The 19,039-nt window shown below is 42.1% G+C and overlaps 1 protein-coding gene across 1 annotated transcript in view; it reads left to right on the top strand.

Moving 5' to 3' along the window:
* Positions 1-4,946: 4,946 nt before the first annotated feature.
* kcnd3 (potassium voltage-gated channel, Shal-related subfamily, member 3) overlaps positions 4,947-19,039 on the top strand; it is a gene marked incomplete at its 3' end in the record, with an annotated part of 66,655 nt that continues 52,562 nt past the window's right edge. Inside the window, exon 1 of the mRNA XM_083895636.1 lies at positions 4,947-6,109. Coding sequence (XP_083751762.1) covers positions 5,007-6,109 — 1,103 coding nt within the window. The 5' untranslated portion in view covers positions 4,947-5,006. The remainder of the gene's footprint in view (positions 6,110-19,039) is intronic.

Here is a 19,039-nt window from a genome sequence, read left to right as displayed (position 1 = left end):
GAAAGCCTGAGCTCCAGAGAATCTTGATATCAGCGTCTTTTCACATAATTACAGCGAGCAGGTGACCATGAAATTCAACTCACCTACTGACATTATTCATTACTGACATTTGAATTATTGGAATTGCTCACAAGGTAAAAAAAAAAAAAAAAGAAGAAATTGCTGTGTGTGTGTGTGTGTGTGTGTGTGTGTGTGTGTGTGTGTGTGTGTGTGTGTGTGTGTGTGTGTGTGTGTGTCTGTATATAAATGAAGTTTGTCACATGGACACTGGGCTTTTCAGATGATCCGTTCAGTCTGAGATAAACAAGCACAAACCGAGCTGCTATATCTCCTCCTTTGTTGTCTGTTGTTGTGTTGGATGTCGTTGTTTGTCGCTGACCAAGGTCCTGTAAACACAAGCCTGACTCAGAACTCCCTCCAAAATGTGTACGATCGGCTTTAAAATCCCAGTTTTCACTGATGCACACAAGTTTTCCTGTAAAGCAGAAAAGTCATTTGATGAAAATCGGGGGGAAAGTCGCTTGAGCTGTTTCCATACTCCTGAAAAGCAGCAGGGGGCAGTACAGGGATGAGACTTTCCAACATGGCGTAGTAAACACAGCAGAGTTCTGCTGCTCCTGCTTCTCATCATCTCACTCTGACATTTGCTCTGAGAGATTTTCCATTTGCAGCTTCTTCTGTTGTGTTTTACTGTCGATGTGAAGACGAAGACGAAGAACAGAGTCTGAGGAAGAATGTGAAGAACGTTGAGCTGCAGCTTCAGAACATTATTATTTAAACCTCTTTATTTATCGATTTCTGTCCCAGTGAATGAAGACTGAGCTGATGTTTACATTATTTATGATATCTTTGTTTTACTGTGGTGGATTTCTGTTAGTGGGAATCACAAGAACTTCTCTGGAAAACCAAGTCCAAACATGAACCACAGTAGAACCAAGTCCAACCATGAACCGCATTAGAACCAAGTCCAAACATGAACCACAGTAGAACCAAGTCCAACCATGAACCGCAGTAGAACCAAGACCAACCATGAACCGCAGTAGAACCAAGTCCAACTACGAACCGCATTAGAACCAAGACCAACCATGAACCACAGTAGAACCAAGTCCAATCATGAACCACAGTAGAACCAAGTCCAACCATGAACCGCAGTAGAACCAAGACCAACCATGAACCGCATTAGAACCAAGACCAACCATGAACCACAGTAGAACCAAGTCCAAACATGAACCGCAGTTGAACCAAGACCAACCATGAACCGCAGTAGAACCAAGTCCAACTACGAACCGCATTAGAACCAAGTCCAACCAGAACCGCAGTAGAACCAAGACCCAACCATGAACCGCAGTAGAACCAAGTCCAAAGATGAACCGCAGTAGAACCAAGTCCAACCATGAACCACAGTAGAACCAAGTCCAACCATGAACCACAGTAGAACCGAGACCCAAACTGGTTCCCTTGTGGCTCAGAGGTGAACTGCAGGTATAAAACATTTATCTGACATTCAAAGACAAAAATAATCCGTGCATCTTGAGTCCAAATAAAAGCAGAATTGACTGATTTTTTAAAAATAAATTCTCATATGAATCTGTGTGGTCGCCCCCTGATGGCCATTCAAGAGAATTGATCCATGTTTTATTGAAAGCGTCTACATAATTAATGTTATCGTGGATGTTTTGTTGCTTCACTTTATCTTTGAATATTGAGTCATGAGGTCATTTAGTGAAGTGAGAGTGAGCTTTAAAGACTTTATTATTATTAAAGAGTTTAAGATCGTTTGTGTTAATCACACGTGATGATGACGTCTTTGTTTCCATCACATTTTAAAGTTTCACTCTGAAGCATCAGCAGGAGCGAGACTGTGTTTAAAGATATGAAATATGTTTGTTAAGGTTCATGTTCTGATGATTGTGATGTTATCACCACTGTAGCAAACCTCTGAAAGTCTTTGTTTTGATAGGCAACAATATATATATGTATATATATATATATACATATATATATATATCTCCTGTAAAGGAGCTAAAATGAATGTGAAATTGTGTTTATTTGTTATTGTTAGTGTGATTATTTTCTCACTGATCCTGTTTGTGTTACATTTACATTATTCATTGATTTCACACTGAGTGAATTCCCTTATTACTGCGGCAAAAACACACAGAAAACAAAAGGTCAGGAAAATTAAGAAATAAAGTAAAATAAAATGCTGCAAAATAAAAATAGAAATGACAAAAAACACGGAAAGAATCAGCAATAAAATAGGATCAAATATAAACTGGAATAGGAGGAGCTACAACATAAGATAACAAATAAAATGAGGTTGTAATATTTAAGGATGTTTATCATCTGTCACTCATAGATACAGTGATGTAGAGTAAACTGATAAAGAATATATTATATATATAATATAATATATATATTTCATATACAGTATAATAGACGTAGAATGATTTTCAAACACATTAACAGAATGTTTTTCAGACTCATGTCACAGATGATGTTGATATTAATCATGTGAACGATAATTCAGCTAAAACACACTGAATTCTGCAAAAAGAAACTATTCATTCAGTCGAGATATCGTTAGATATCAGTTAGATATCAGTGAGATATCAGTGAGATATCAACGATATATCATTGATATATCAATTAGATATTCGTTAGATATCAGTGATATATCAGTTAGTTATCGCCTTGATATTGGATATATATCAGTGAGATATTGTGATGTATATATATATGATTGTCCTGCAGTATATTGACTATGACAGAATCATTGTGATATTATTGATATTGGTGTCATTTTGTTTTATTTTGACTTTTACCATGACAATAAAGAGAGAGAGAAAGAGAGAGAGAGTGTGTGTGTGTGTGGGAGAGAGAGAGTGAGCGAGAGAGAGAGAGAGAGAGAGAGAGAGAGAGAGAGAGAGAGAGAGAGAGAGAGAGAGAGAGAGAGAGAGAGAGCAGCTCCTCCTCTTCCTCCTCCTTCCTCTCGTCTCCACTCATTTCTAACACGCTGAGGACAGAGGACACACTCACTCACACACTCTCTCACACACACTCACACTGACAAACACACACACACATAAACACACACACACGCGCGCGCGCTCCGTCCCTCCTCATCATGGAAACTGTGTTCCGGTTCTCTGCGTCGTTTCTCCGGTACTTTTCCGTCTGTGCTGCTGATCCACTGCTGCTGCTGCTGCTGCTGCTGCTGAGAAGAACTTCTGTCTTCAGCTCAATGTGAAGCCTCTTCATCCTCTTTCTTCATCATCCTCCTCTTCCTCTGTTACAAAGAAGCAAACCTGCGTAACAAACTGCTGCTGATGCGCGAGCGGGTTGTTTTTTTTATTCCCATGTATTTTTTTGGATGGATCGTTTCTAATCGGTGAGTCTGAAACATGAGAAATAATCTCTTCATCCACCTGTTCGTCATCGTGATTGTAATCGGATTACATGGAAGTCAAAGAAGATGCAGCTGCATGATCACACTCAACAGGTTCATGTGGAAATGTTTTATTTTGAAAAGCTGAGAAAGAATGACTTTTATTCTGTTATTTATTATTATAATAATAATAATAATAATAATAATAATAATAATGATGCAGGACATTAAAGCTCACTCTGTCAGATATAAACACACTTTACTGGACTCTCCTGTTTCTGTCTGTTTTGGTGGTTGCGTCAGTTCCTGTCCAGGTTCTGGACCAGGTTCTGGTCCACTTTGTCTGCAGGTGTTGACGTACATTCATGATGTGCTCTAACGTCTGGGACTATAGTCGGGGTTCTCAAACAGGGGTTCAGGGGACCCTGCAGAGTCCAAGGCCTGATCCACATGGGAACAGAACTTTCCCGCCTACGACGATGTTTTTGTCTTCAAAACTTTATTTTGATCTTTTCATAAAATGTCTTTATAAATACGCTGATAAATCTGTCTGGCCTGTATGTGGCGCTGTAACCACAGAACTACACCAGAACCAGAGAAGAAGACGTGGACCGTGATCATAAACACACAGAATGACCAAACTGTCCATGAACACTAGAACCATGACTCTCAAATACTGCTTTCACACAGACAAGGTTCTGGTTCTGGTTCTGGAGCCTCAGAACCTTGGTTCTTTCTGGTCGAACCAGCCCACGTTCACACCGGCAACCAAAGTGTGAGGACGCTAAGGAAACGCAACACCGGCAAAATACTAAGACACGCCCACCGATGATGTCACAGTTCGCGAGGAAGAACCGTTATTTTAAGTCCTGTCTGTGTCAAAGAGTTAAAGCTGTGATACGTGAGCTTCACTCTGGCGTGAAATCAGAAATACTGTTTCACCACCAGAGGAAGAGGAGGAAGAGGAGGAAGAGGAGAGGATAAATCTTCCTCATGTGACTTTGCTCTAATGTATTTTAACATAGGTGATGATGATGATGATGATGAAGAGCGAGGTCAGTCATGACCTCACGGTTTCTCTGCTGCTGTTTTTCCTCTGATGATAAAAGTCGTCCTCCTGAGTCTGAGCCACAAGTTTCTGGATCAAGATTCAAAATAAACTGCTCTTCCTCGATGACTTCACACCAATGCTAATTAGCCTGTTAGCTCCACACCTCTTTGTGTCTCAGTGCAGCGGTGTTTGAATCCTCTGCTGCACACAGGAAGTGATGAATACACTGTCACGACTGAAGGATGCAAGAGCAGCTGCTACAGCTTTAGTGAAGGGAAACTAATATTCTGAGTGAAAACACCAGGAAGTTTCTTCTTCTTCTTCTTCTGTCTCTCTACGTCTTCATCTTTCAAATTTCCCAAACTCCTTTTCTGCTGTTTTCTCTTCACTGATCTCACTGTGTTGCCTTCATTCATCATAACAGCGTCGTCCTCACTCTCTCTCTCTCTCTCTCTCTCTCTCTCTCTCTCTCTCTCTCTCCTCTCTTTAGATGGTGAATGAGCTGAAGTCAAGCTGGTTCTGAAGGTTCTGGACTTGTTCTCCCCTGCGCCCCAAGCCGGACACAACATGGCGGCGGGAGTAGCGGCGTGGCTTCCCTTCGCCCGGGCGGCTGCGATCGGCTGGATGCCTGTGGCCAACCTGCCGATGCCTGTGGCGCCTGCTGAGAAGAGCAAGCGTCAGGACGAGCTCATCATCCTCAACGTGAGCGGACGTCGCTTCCAGACGTGGAGGAACACGCTGGACCGTTACCCGGACACTCTGCTGGGCAGCTCGGAGAAGGAGTTCTTCTACAACGAGGAGAACAAAGAGTACTTCTTCGACCGCGACCCCGACGTCTTCCGCAGCGTTCTCAACTTCTACCGCACCGGGAAGCTGCACTACCCGCGCTACGAGTGCATCTCCTCCTACGACGAGGAGCTGTCGTTCTTCGGCATCGTGCCGGAGATCATCGGCGACTGCTGCTACGAAGAGTACAAGGACAGGAAGCGGGAGAACGCAGAGCGACTCATGGACGACCAGGAGGACAACAAGGATGCTAAGCTGCCCAACATGACCTTCAGGGAGACCATGTGGAGAGCCTTTGAGAACCCCCACACCTCCACTATGGCCCTCGTCTTCTACTACGTCACCGGCTTCTTCATCGCCGTCTCCGTCATCACCAACGTGGTGGAGACGGTTCCCTGCGGCACGGTGCCCAGTCAGAAGGAAGTACCGTGCGGCGAGCGCTACACCGTGGCCTTTTTCTGCATGGACACGGCCTGCGTCATGATCTTCACCGTGGAGTACCTGATGCGCTTGTTCGCCGCGCCCAGCCGCTACCGCTTCATGAGGTCGGTCATGAGCATCATCGACGTGGTGGCCATCCTGCCGTACTACATCGGCCTGGTGATGACGGACAACGAGGACGTGAGCGGCGCCTTCGTGACGCTGCGGGTTTTCCGCGTGTTCCGTATCTTTAAGTTCTCGCGGCACTCGCAGGGTCTGCGGATCCTGGGCTACACTCTGAAGAGCTGTGCGTCTGAGCTGGGATTCCTGCTCTTCTCACTCACTATGGCCATAATTATCTTTGCTACGGTTATGTTCTACGCGGAGAAGGGTTCCACCTCCAGCAAATTCACCAGCATCCCAGCCTCCTTCTGGTACACCATCGTTACTATGACAACACTGGGGTAAGTGCAGAGCATACTCTTTTATCTGCTTGTTGTGAGAGCTGCGTCTGTGTGTGTGTGTGTGTGTGTGTGTGTGTGAGTAAATGTTTGACTTGAAGTGTGTGTGTGACGCTGTGGCCCAAAAACCTACAACTGCTTCAGGAGTCGCTGACACTGTTTCTCAGACACACTTTACAAACTCGCTGCATGAGATAAGAGACGACAGAGTTCAGCTGCTCTGAGTTTACTCTGAGTTTTTTCACAGCTGATGTTTTTCCTCTGAAGAACGAGGGATTCAGACGTTCTCTCTCTCTTCTCTTTGCCTTTTATCAGCCATGGATTCCATGAGAACTTCACTGATACTGAAACTGAAACTGCTGCTGCTCGTTGACACCAACACTCGGTGATACTGTGGATGCAGTGGTCGGTGTCTCACCACCAGAGGGCAGGCTTTTCTGTTTGAACCAATGCATCCCAGTGTAAATCTGTGGCGTCGGTCATGATTTCTTGTTTCTGTGACGGAGAATCAGCTGGAACGACTTCTGTCGTCCTTTGATGACGTTGTGACTGTAGACGATGGGATTATTTAGCTTGAATGAGAACTTCTTTAAAACGATGCTAACAGTGTCCTGAGTTGGTTGCTACACATTTAACGGTAACAAGTGTTACGTTCAGTCTAAGACAGAGGTGTCAAACTCCTGGCTGGTGGACCACAGGTGGACCACAGGTGGACCACAGGTGGACCACAGGTGGACCACAGGTGGACCACCTGCGGCCCCAAACTGATTTCATGTTGGCTACCACAAATGATCATGTGTATGTTTGTTTATTTACAGCCTTGTGATTAGGGAGTTGCCCGGTTTGAATCCCAACAGGTCTAGGGTTGAGGTACCTCTGAGCAAGGAACCCAATCCCCATTGCTCACCATTGATTGCCTCAATGGCAGCGCTGCGTTAAAAAGGGCATCCAGTGCAAAAGATTCTCTGCCAAATCAAATATATATGTTGTAAATAAACTAACATTTTGTGAAATATTGCCACAAATTGTTATCATGATATAATGGTTAAATGTTGTGATGTAAAATTCACCACCATTTATAAGAAGTTGCTTTTTCCCTATTTTTTTCATGGAAATGGTCCATTCCTGACCAATCTAGACTCTCAAAACTGGCCCCAGGCCAAGGGTGACCAAGGTACGTGGATGACGATGCTTCCTAGATATGATCTACAGTCAGACCAATGGTTAAGATGACATGCAGGAAAATGTGTCAACAAACTGCTTGTTGTATGTTTCTAGGACTGATGGAATCTAACGACTGTTGTTGGGGAAGCCATGTTGGATGTATACAAACACTACATTGTCCTCTGTTAAAGGGATAGTTCTGAATTTTGGACATCAGAGACGTCTGGAGACGTTTTTTAAGAAATTTCAGACTATTGATGTACATATCTGTGTTGACAGAATAATATTTGAAACAAAACTAACGTCGCATCGCATGAATTTTTGAGGGACTACTTTCTCAGCAGCATCAGTCCGCCGCTGCCGGAAGTATGACGAGCTGCTGCTGAGACATAAATCCTTCAAATTGTGAGGGTGGTTTTATTTCAAACATTCTATCAACACAGATATGTACATCTATAGTCTGACGTTACAATTGATTTGCCTCTGGTGCACTGTGGAGTCGGTATGAGTGTTTCTAATGCCATGCTAACTTGTATCATTGACTTGTGCTAGCCATAGCATCAGCGAACTCTGCAACTAGAAGAACTGAATGAAATTTCTTGAAAACGTCTCCATCACACCAGCTGAGTTGGAAAATAGGTCTGATGTCTTAAAATTCCGAACTATCCCTTTAAGTCTTCAGCACAGCAGGGAAACAAATGTGTGATTGTTTCTCTAATGTCTTACAATCGACTCTCAGAGTTCTTCGTGTCCAGGTGAACTGATCCTCTTTACTGCCCTGTAATTCAAACCATAATAGTATTAGATAGTGGTTTCTTAACAGTTTGGATACACATCACTACCCATAATACACTGAGGCAAAGCAGGAAATGATAGCTGCATGAAAAAAGGAGCAAAGTGAAACAAACCAAAGAGATTGTGCGATTACGTACTCGGCCTATATTTAGCAGCCATCCTCGTTCAGTTCAAAGCAAAGTAGAGCAGTGACTCTGCACTTTAAACCTCTGCTTTTTCCTCCTTCACTCGCTCACTGTGAGATACAACAGTTGCCGGCGTTGAGAATCAAGTGTCTCTCGCTTTGTGAGACTCTGATGCAGCAGAGATTCTCTTGATTGTATCTGGTTATTTGAGGTAAATGTCATTGTTCCATGTTTCTGTGAAAGCTGCTGCTGCTGTTGTTGTTGTTGTTGTTGTTGTTGTTTTCCTTGTTTCATGTGTTGACGTTGACTGAGTTTTACACCTTTTCTCGTTCCGCTGACCTGTTTTTCTTCATCTTTATGTGCATTATATATTTCTGACAGTGGTTTTATTGTTGTGAGGGGAATCACACACACTCACATCATTAATTTTTACACACACACACACTGAGCTCTGTGATGCGACACTATTAGGCCTAATGGTAATGTGTTTTACGAGCCCCCCCCCCCCCCCCCCCCCCCCCCATGTGTTGTGGATGTGTGACTCAGACCTGACAAATTGCAGCATCCTGCTAAATGTCAGAGTCATGAGGCCATAAAAGGCTGTGACACACTCCTGTCATTCACCACCTGCACACGCTGGATCCTGCAGTGATTGTTTGCTCAGTGGAAACATGAGCGTCCTCCGTCCTCATAACACTGACATCGTCTGCTGTGGTTTGTTAGTGTCAACAACACAGGAAGTGAACAGAGAATCTCTGATGTTAGGCAGCGAAAACATGGAAATATGATCTAAAGCAGAAGCTCAGTGTCAGTCACTCAGAGGGTAAAGTTTCAATCATCAAAATGAATCCTCAAACTCTGAGGTGTCGCCTCCTCAGTGTGTGTGAGTCACACTAAATAATCACTAAGTGACGACTGCTCGTAACACAATGACCCACAACGTTGTTTATGTTGTAGCAAGAAAAACTCACTCAGGTCACGTCGTCTGATCCAGAGTCAGACCTGAGACCTGAGACCTGAGACCTGGACCAGACTCCTGTTGCTTCTGCAGTAGGACTGTGGTAGAGTACAGTGTGTGTGTGTGTGTGTGTGTGTGTGTGTGTGTGTGTGTGTGTGTGTGTGTGTGTGTGTGTGTGTGTGTGTGTGTGTGTGTGTGTGTGTGTGTGTGTGTGTGTGTGTGTGTGTGTGTGTGTGTGTGTGTGTGTGTTAGTGGTGGAGCTTTGCCTCATCAATAAAGCAGAGAGCAGAAGTGTCAGAGTGACTAATGATGTGGAGACGACTGGATCTGCTGACTCATGTAAACCTGCCTGACTTTCTGCTTTACGTCATAAACACACAACCAATCACACTAACTACACACACACACACACACTAACTACACACACACACACTAACTACACACACACTAACTACACACACACACACACACACACACACACACACACACACACACACTAACGACACACACACACACTAACTACACATACACACACACACTAACTACACACACACACACACACTAACTACACACACACACACACACTAACTACACACACACACACTAACCACACACACACACACACACTAACTACACACACAAACACACACACACTAACCACACACACTAACTACACACACACACACTAACTACACACACACACACACACTAACCACACACACACTAACTACACACACACACACACTAACTACACACACACACACACTAACCACACACACACACACTAACCACACACACACACACTAACCACACACACACACTAACTACACACACACACACACACTAACTACACACACACACACACTAACTACACACACACACTAACCACACACACACACTAACTACACACACACACACTAACCACACACACACACTAACTACACACACACACACTAACCACACACACACACTAACTACACACACACACTAACCACACACACACACGAACTACACACACACACACACACACACTAACTACACACACACACTAACCACACACACACACACACTCTGTCCTCATGAGTCAAATGTGTCCTTGTATGTTCATTCGTGTTCTAACATCCTCTTCATTCATGATCTCACAGATTTATAACGTGTTCTTTAGCTCAAACTCGTCCTCGTCGTCTTCTGAGCGTCGTTTTATCCTCGTGTGACTAAATCAGATTAAACTTTCCTCAGAAAACGCTCTTTCATTTCTTGTCTGTCGTTCGTTGCCTCGAGGCTTCAGTGTTTTATTCTCTGAGAGTGAGTTTAGTTTCTCTCTCACAGAATCACGTCGTATCATCTGCTGCTCGTTGTTTCACCTGCTGAATTTACTGCTAACTTCTGAGCTTCAGCCCTGCACTCTGAATGATGTGATTGTTTCTGTGTGTGTGTGTGTGTGTGTCAGATTATGTGTTAACATGCACACACTTGTGTTCATTAGTAGTGTGTGTTCTATCTCCATCCTGCTGCTGCTGCTGCTTTGTGATTGTTTTGTTAGTCTGACAGTAATCCCGCCTCTATAGGAATCCATAACCCCTCCCCTTCCTTCAGTCGTGGCCAATGAGGCGCCAGGTGAACGGTTTACTTGACTCATGTCATCGTCTTTCTTCTTGCTTTAATGACAACAGTTTGTCAGAGTCACAGTCATGTGCAGAACAACAAGTCTGACTCCAGTCCAGCTAAACATGCTGGAGTAATCAGACTATGTCTAATCACATTATCCAGGTGTGTTATGTCTACGTTCTCGTGTTTAAATGATCCTCAGACTAAGATGGTAGTGTTAACGATATAAAACCCCTCAGATCAGCAGTTTACTGGTTCTTCTGTGGTCCTTCATTGGTTCTTCTGTGGTTCTTCTGTGGTCCTTCTGTGGTCCTTTAGTGGTCCTTCTGTGGTTCTTCTGTGGTCCTTCTGTGGTTCTTCTGTGGTTCTTCTGTGGTCCTTCAGTGGTTCTTCTGTGGTCCTTCTGTGGTTCTTCTGTGGTTCTTCTGTGGTCTTTCTGTGGTCCTTCTGTGGTCCTTCAGTGGTCCTTTAGTGGTTCTTCTGTGGTCCTTCAGTGGTTCTTCAGTGGTTCTTCTGTGGTTCTTCTGTGGTCTTTCTGTGGTCCTTCTGTGGTTCTTCTGTGGTTCTTCTGTGGTCCTTCTGTGGTCCTTTAGTGGTCCTTTAGTGGTCCTTTAGTGGTTCTTCTGTGGTCCTTCAGTGGTTCTACTGTGGTTCTTCTGTGGTCCTTTAGTGGTCCTTTAGTGGTTCTTCTGTGGTCCTTCAGTGGTTCTTCAGTGGTTCTTCTGTGGTTCTTCTGTGGTCTTTCTGTGGTCCTTCTGTGGTTCTTCTGTGGTCCTTCTGTGGTCCTTTAGTGGTCCTTTAGTGGTTCTTCTGTGGTCCTTCAGTGGTTCTTCTGTGGTTCTTCTGTGGTCTTTCTGTGATCCTTCTGTGGTCCTTCAGTGGTCCTTTAGCGGTTCTTCTGTGATCCTTCTGTGGTCCTTCAGTGGTCCTTTAGTGGTTCTTCAGTGGTTCTTCTGTGGTTCTTCTGTGGTCTTTCTGTGGTCTTTCTGTGGTCTTTCTGTGGTCTTTCTGTGGTCCTTCAGTGGTCCTTCAGTGGTCCTTCAGTGATCCTTCTGTGGTCCTTCTGTGGTTCTTCTGTGGTCCTTCTGTGGTTCTTCTGTGGTCCTTCAGTGGTCCTTCTGTGGTTCTTCTGTGGTCCTTCAGTGCTCTTTCCCGTGCACCAGACAACTGTTAGAGAAAACACTGATGTGAATTTATAGCTGCTTTAAAAGCTGATTACAGCAGGACAGAGTTACAGGGGAGTTATAAAAGCATGTTTGGTTCAAACAAGACGAGAGACTAAAATTCTGAAAAGTGGACCCGAGGGCTGTTCTTCTCTTTATGACTAACTGGACCAGGAGAACGGTTCAGTAGAGCAGATAAATCCACCAAGACCAAACGCTCTGCACCTCTTTGTTCTTCTTACAATAGAAGATCAGATAAACATGCTTTTGTTGTGATAAAGAGATGCTCCATCCACGTTCATGACCTTTGACCTTTCTCTATGTTGTGAATAAATAAAGAAAATTGTGATAATTATAAACAAAACGTCTGTTCAAACTCAGGTTAGTAAGTCACTTTAACCTGCTAACTTAAACTTGACTGAAGTTAATTCATGAGGCTGTCGACCATTTATTTTTCTCCCAAATAAAATAGTTTTGCTGTTGATTTAAATGTCTCTTATCACCTGATCACTGCAGACGTTCTGCTGCTGCTCAGTTCTCTTCACTCAGTCAAGCGTTTAACTGATATTTACCGTTTTTGGATGATATCAGATTTTTTCTGTTTACTGATTTTGATGCTGATCATATTTTGGCTGAAATGCGGCAACTATTGCAGGAAATAGTTTGTAAGTCAGAGAGAAACGAAGGCTGTAGCTGTGACACAATCATAATCCACTTACTTTAAAAGTTTGAGATTGTTTTAGATATAAATGACATTTTACATCAAACCCATTCTTAAAGTGTTTAATTTGTCTTATTTGGTTGTTTGTCTTAAAATAGATGAAATACATGAATCACTATATTAGGCCTAAATATTTCCACAGTGTCTCGGTCGCACTCGGCCTTTAACTGAGCAGATGTTCTGGAGAACGTCTGCAGTGACTTTTGTCAGCATTTGTCTGCTCACAGCTGCTGATCTGAGCAGATAAAGACTCACTTAGATCACTCAGCATTAACAGTTTAGCTTTGGGAGGTCAGAGGTCACGGTCTGTGTAAACCACACTGTACGAGCCTCCAGTGTCCTCAACTTTAAACATTCCATAAATAAGTTCCTGGAGAAGCTGGTGGAGCAGAGGCCTCATGGCAATAAAAGATTAAAATAAACCAAGAAATTGAAAGCAAATGACAGCGTCATGTGTCAGGATAAGGTTCAGATAGAAAGACACGGTCACAGAAAACTGAGGCTTATTACAAGTGACTTCATCTCCTCAGGCAGGAAGTCTAAAGTCCAGGGTCTCTGATGGTGAAGCCTCGGTCTCTTCTGGATTGAAGGTCTTTGTCTGAGGATCTAAGGCCGTGAGGAGGCTCATCGTAGGGTCAACATCTCTAATGACCGAGCTTTAAAAGTGATCAGTGCAGTGAGTGAGTGAAGGCTGTGCAGGACTGTGGTGACGGGACAGGGTTCTAACCTGGTTCTAACCCTGTCCGTGTAGAACCAGTTTGAAGCCGAGCTGCTGGAGACGAGAGAGTGATTTATGAGTCCATTTCTAATCTGTGTGGAGAAGGAGACGGAAGGACTTTCTTTATGTGGAGGAAAAGCAAAGTTTTGTCTCAGGTAGAAAATATTGTGTCACAAAAAACTTTGTCGAGAGGAAAATCAAATGGGACCTGAAGTAGAACCCTGTGGTACGCCACAATTAAAGTACACACAGTTCTTCTGCTTCATCCTTTTGTCTAATCCTAATCCTAATCCCAGAGACGGAGGTTAATAAAATAAAGAGGTTTAATCACCTGAATGATTCACGCCGTCGTCCTCAGATCCTCCAGCTCTGTCTCTCCATCACACAGCTGAAGAAGCTGAGCTGAAATCCTGCCGATGAGATTCACACACACACACACACACACACACACACACACACACGCTGATAATAATCTCAGTCTTTTGTAAACTGGTAAAAAAAAAAATTTAAACTGAGAAAATGAGGAAAATAAAAACATAAGTGTGTTTTGAAGTTTGTCTCACTGAGCCTTTTTGTGTCTTCTGGGTTTCATTTCTCTCTTATTGGAGAATATTTAGTGTTGAACCCAAAAGATTTAATTGCTTGTAGTTTAAACGCAGTACGGCAAAAAAAAACCTGACAAAAGCCTATTAAAAACATTCACTGTACGTTTCCTGTTGTGTGTATTTTGCCTCCAGCAGTCGGCTACAGTTAAATGTACCATTTTTAAATTACCAACGTGTTTTATCGTAACATTAAGCTCATTAAAAAGCTGTTTCAGTCGCAGAGGAGTCGTCTGTACAGACTCCACCACTCAATCATTCACGTTTATCTCGTTATTAATTGAAGGAAAGCACAAAGTCTTTTTGCTGATTTTCTTGTAAAAGTTCATCTGAAGAAGGATGACGTGAAAATCTGGCCAGAAGGTGGCGCTGCTGTTGAATCGTTAGACCCTGAAACCACAAACCCATCAGACTTTGGGTTATTGTGACCCTGGATTTCCACTGGACGCGTGACAACCGCGGCACGTCAGTGGCGCGGTCGCCGTTGCCGATCGCTTCCATTCTAATCAATGAGAGCATTTCCACCAGGGGGCGCTGCGGCACGACTCAGCAGCGTCCCAGAAGCGGCTATCGATAGGTAGCGGTTCTATTTTTGCCGTTGCCACTGCTGAACCTTCTTAATTTCAACAGAGCAGATCGCACCAGACAGGAAGTCTGACACAGAATCAAAGTAAAACATTTCCGCCTCCCTTTCAAAATAAAAGACAATAATCAGGTCATATAGACTGTCACAACTTCACATCAACATTACGTCGTGACCGGTGCATCCAGGTCAACAGTCAATAATCAGAGCGTCTCTGAGTCATAATGTACGACGAGAGACATCAAATCATTTATGACACCAGATCAACAGAATGAAAGAAGCTGTTGTTGTTGTTGTTGTTGTTTCCTTTATACACACAGTTTATCGCGGGATCTCGGGAACTCGCGTCCGTTCAGGATTTCGGGGTTCGGGTTCATCAGGGATTCATCTGTGGATGATCTTGATTCTTGATTCTTGATTAATCGAGTATTTGTTTCGTCCACGAACCAGAATGAATTAGTTTGAATGTTTTTTTTTGTTATGTGGAGCAAAGAAAAGAGAAAATATTCACGTTGAAGAAGCTGAAACATCAAAAAGTTTGGTAGAATTATCAAAGACGTTCACGCCGATCAAATCAGTTGTCGAAATAGCGGACGATTAATCTCGTAATGAATTCAAAATGGATTCATTGTTTCATCACTGACTAAATCACTGTTTTTAGCCTGAAGCTTTTTTTCTGTTCTGTGCTGTTGTTTGCTGTTTCTTTGCAGGTTATAAAGTGCGTGAGTGCGTTAATTAGAGCGATAAAAGTCACTGTTTCAACTGATGACTTTAAAAGACGCTCATGACACTGAACACGTCAGACTCTTCAGACTCGTGAGGCTTCGTCCAATAAGATGAAGTATTGATGAGTGTGTGGTTGTCTTGTGGTCATTAGCATAGTCAGAGTGTGATTAATATCCTTATCAAACATGTGATGACGTCTCCTCATGGATCCATGCACCGCTCACACACACACACACACACACACACACACATAAATGGCTGTATTTACAGTGTTTGTGCGCTCGTCTCCTCGCCGTCTTCATCGCGGTCACCGAGCTGCGATTTATGACGGCTTTTATTTGAGCTGGCCAACAGCTCGTGAGAAATGATGATCAATTCAGACGAGTGGACATTGATTTGTCGTCGTGAGCGGCGCGATACGCCGAGTTAGCGTGACTAATTAGAGCAGGCCGACGACTAAAAGACGGCGCCTAAATGCGATGAGACTCCTGAGCTGGGATTTATGAGTGCAGTTAATGAAGTAGTTTGTCGGCGGTGATTTAGATCCAGGTTTGTAACCTTTTCTTTTTCCGAGGTCATGTTGAGAAAGTGAGCTGATTCACTCTGTCAATTATCACCTAATTGGATTTTAGCGTAAAGACTCAACAGCTGTGTCTTAATTCAGGAGCTGCGACCGTCAGAGGACACGTCTGAAGGACTAAAGACACTTTTAACACAAGATCATTGTGATTAACGTGGTTGTTATCAACAAAATCACGCCTGTCACTGTACGCTCTGCTGGAAATGATTATTATTATTATTATTATTATTATTATTATTAGAATAAAAAGAAGCACACGTGTCATGCTTCTGTTGCTAGGTTACAGATGATGACTTCATCACATTGTTGGAGGTCATACATTCTGACTTTAACCTCAAAAACAAAAAGTATCTCAGAATGACTTGAAATTTACCATCATAATAGTCAACATCACTCTGAACAAGGATCAGTTGAAACTAGTTGCAAAACTCTTAAGGAATAATTTTAATGAATTTTTGAAATTCAGGAAATTATACATTTGCCCTGATGCACTTTGACAGTGAACTGACTTTCTTCTCAAAAACAAAAAGTATCTCTGAATGACATCATAATAGTCAGTATCGCTGTCTGTAAAAATTAATGAAGTTTTGAATGAGACATTTTTTGAGGACTTTTTATTTCAACTACTGTAAATACTGTAATTACACAGCAGACATGAAAGGATGAAAGGAAAAAAAACATGAATATATAAATATATTTCTGCTGTCGATGTCTGATCAGAAAGAGTCTTCAAAGTGTGACAGTGAAGTCTGTCGTCTTCAAATGTTTGAATTACAGGATCAGAGCTTCTCGCTGTTTCTTTGAATTAATGCAATGAGTCATATATTACATGAGTAATATATGTCATATGTCATATATATATATACATGTGTATATATATATATGCGGGGAGGAGATTTACACTCAGCCCAATTCAAGTGTCATTTTCTTTAATTTTTTTCATATGCTTTTTCTGTCAATATCTGTTAATCTCTTCATTAAATCAAGATGAATTATTCATTAAAATAGAAAGTGTGATTATTTATTTATTTATTCATGTAGTTGAACACAATAAAACACACAAATTAAAAATGAAGTTGACCTAAGTTTGTCAGAATTTAATTTGTGATTGTGTTTTATTGACTAAACTCCATCGTTTTAACTATAAAAGCTGAATTATTTCAGTTTCACGTGTGTTTTCTCTGGTCTTTACTGATGTAATTCTCTCTCTGTGGAACAACAACAGGGCGTCACGTTGTTAAGCTCTTTCTACTTTACATTAACTGCCAATTATCACAGTGTGTAAACTAGAGCATGAAGAAGATAATTAACACAAGAACTCAATTACATGTGACATTAACATACAGTCAGAATCAAACATGAGTCAATAACAGCAGATTAACTGTGTGTGAGAACACAAAAGATCACGCGTTAATAATAATAACTGATGAACACACTCACACACTCACAGGTAAGAGCTGCTGATAATTAGTATTTTCATCATTGATTCATCCACAAATTCAAAAATGTTAGTGTTTCCTAAACCGTTAAATGAAGACGTTCTCAAAGGAAACAACTTTGACTTTTCAACAGTTTTCACATTTTTGAAGCTATGTCGTCTCTCTTGTCTCTTATATCTGGTCTCTTATCTATGGTCTACGGGTTTTTCATGTTTCTTGTAACTGGTCTACAGGTTTGTCTTGTCTTGTTTTTCCACTCTGTACTTGTATTATTATTAGAAAGACCACAGTTTAAACATGTGACAGTGACTGTTGTGATCATTACAGCATAGATTATTAGAGCTGCACTCTGTATGTGTGTATATATATATATGTATGTAAAAGAAGTTTTGAACAAAAGATACATATATATATATATATATATATATACATATATATATATATATATATATACATATATATATATATATACATATATATATACATATATATATATATATATATACATATATATACATATATATGTATATATATGTATATATGTATACTGCGTTTGGTTCACCATTCATTTATCCACCACACTACCATCTGTTGATAACACCAGGGAAAGATGCCAGGAAATAGTAGAATAGTTGGTGCTGGTTATTTTGATATTATTCCTAATGGAAATGCAAAAATGATGAAGTGTTAAAGGTCGTTTGGTTTTAAGAACCTGTTCAACAACAGGTCGTGAGTCTGTTTTATTGTTGCCTGACGATCATGAAGCACTCGTTTGTCCGTAAATGTCTCGGTGATGTTCAGAGTATGAGACGTAACATCTGTCAAACTTTGGCTTTTTTCTTCCAGTGAACTCCACGTCAATAAAAGTGGACAGAAAATCACTCCTTTTCTCTGTGGGTTTTGGTGTGGGGGAGTGAGTGAAGTACACAGCGACACAAAGTCTGTCTAACAGTAAACACAGTGATGTGGGTTTGAGTCACAAATATCTATCTTTTTTTTAAATATGTTTAAATATGTGACTTAAAAACCTGTTCAACAGCTGATCTGGAGTCTGTTTTTTGCTGGTTTTGAACCAACAAAAACCCCAGAGTTATCGTGTTATTCTGGAAAAACATAGTTTTTAAAACATAACACTTGTTTTTTGGTGTGGGGGACTGAGTGAATTACACAGCGACACAAACATCATGAGATAAAGTTTGACGTTTGACTTCTTCAGTCCACTGTCGTCGCTCATGTCCTTCACAAAGCTTCTTCTCTCTAATACCCAGAAGTCTTTGAGGATCGTACTCACGCTGAGGGATCAAATCCCGCTCTGTGTCGTCTGAGACAAGCAGAAAAGTCCAGTCATGGACGAACAGCGTCGATAGATTTCACTGAGCCTTTTTCTGCCTCCTTCACAAATCGTCTGCTGGTGATGATGATCATTCAATTTCCCCGTCGTGAGAAACTTGTCTTCTACAGGACGATGGTCCACTGCTGCTGCTGCTGCTGCTGCTGCTGCTGAAACTGCTGCTGTTTCTGCTGCTGCTGCTGCTGCTGCTGCTGTTTCTGCTGCTGCTGCTGCTGCTGTTTCTGCTGCTGCTGCTGAAGCTGCTGCTGCTCAGAGGAGACTCTGTGATGAAGCTCGTTGTTGAACACGAGAACAAAATGCTTCCACGTCTTCGTCACAGTCGAACACAGAATCGGCAGGAAATGGATTTTTGTTGGAGGAGAAAACGCTGGACGGTGAACGTGTGATTGACAGTTTTTGT

Source organism: Microchirus variegatus (genome assembly GCF_963457635.1).
Source record: "Microchirus variegatus genome assembly, chromosome: 9".
NCBI lineage: Eukaryota > Metazoa > Chordata > Actinopteri > Pleuronectiformes > Soleidae > Microchirus > Microchirus variegatus.
Note: the sequence above shows the minus strand (reverse complement) of the source record. Positions and strands in the feature narration are given on the sequence as shown.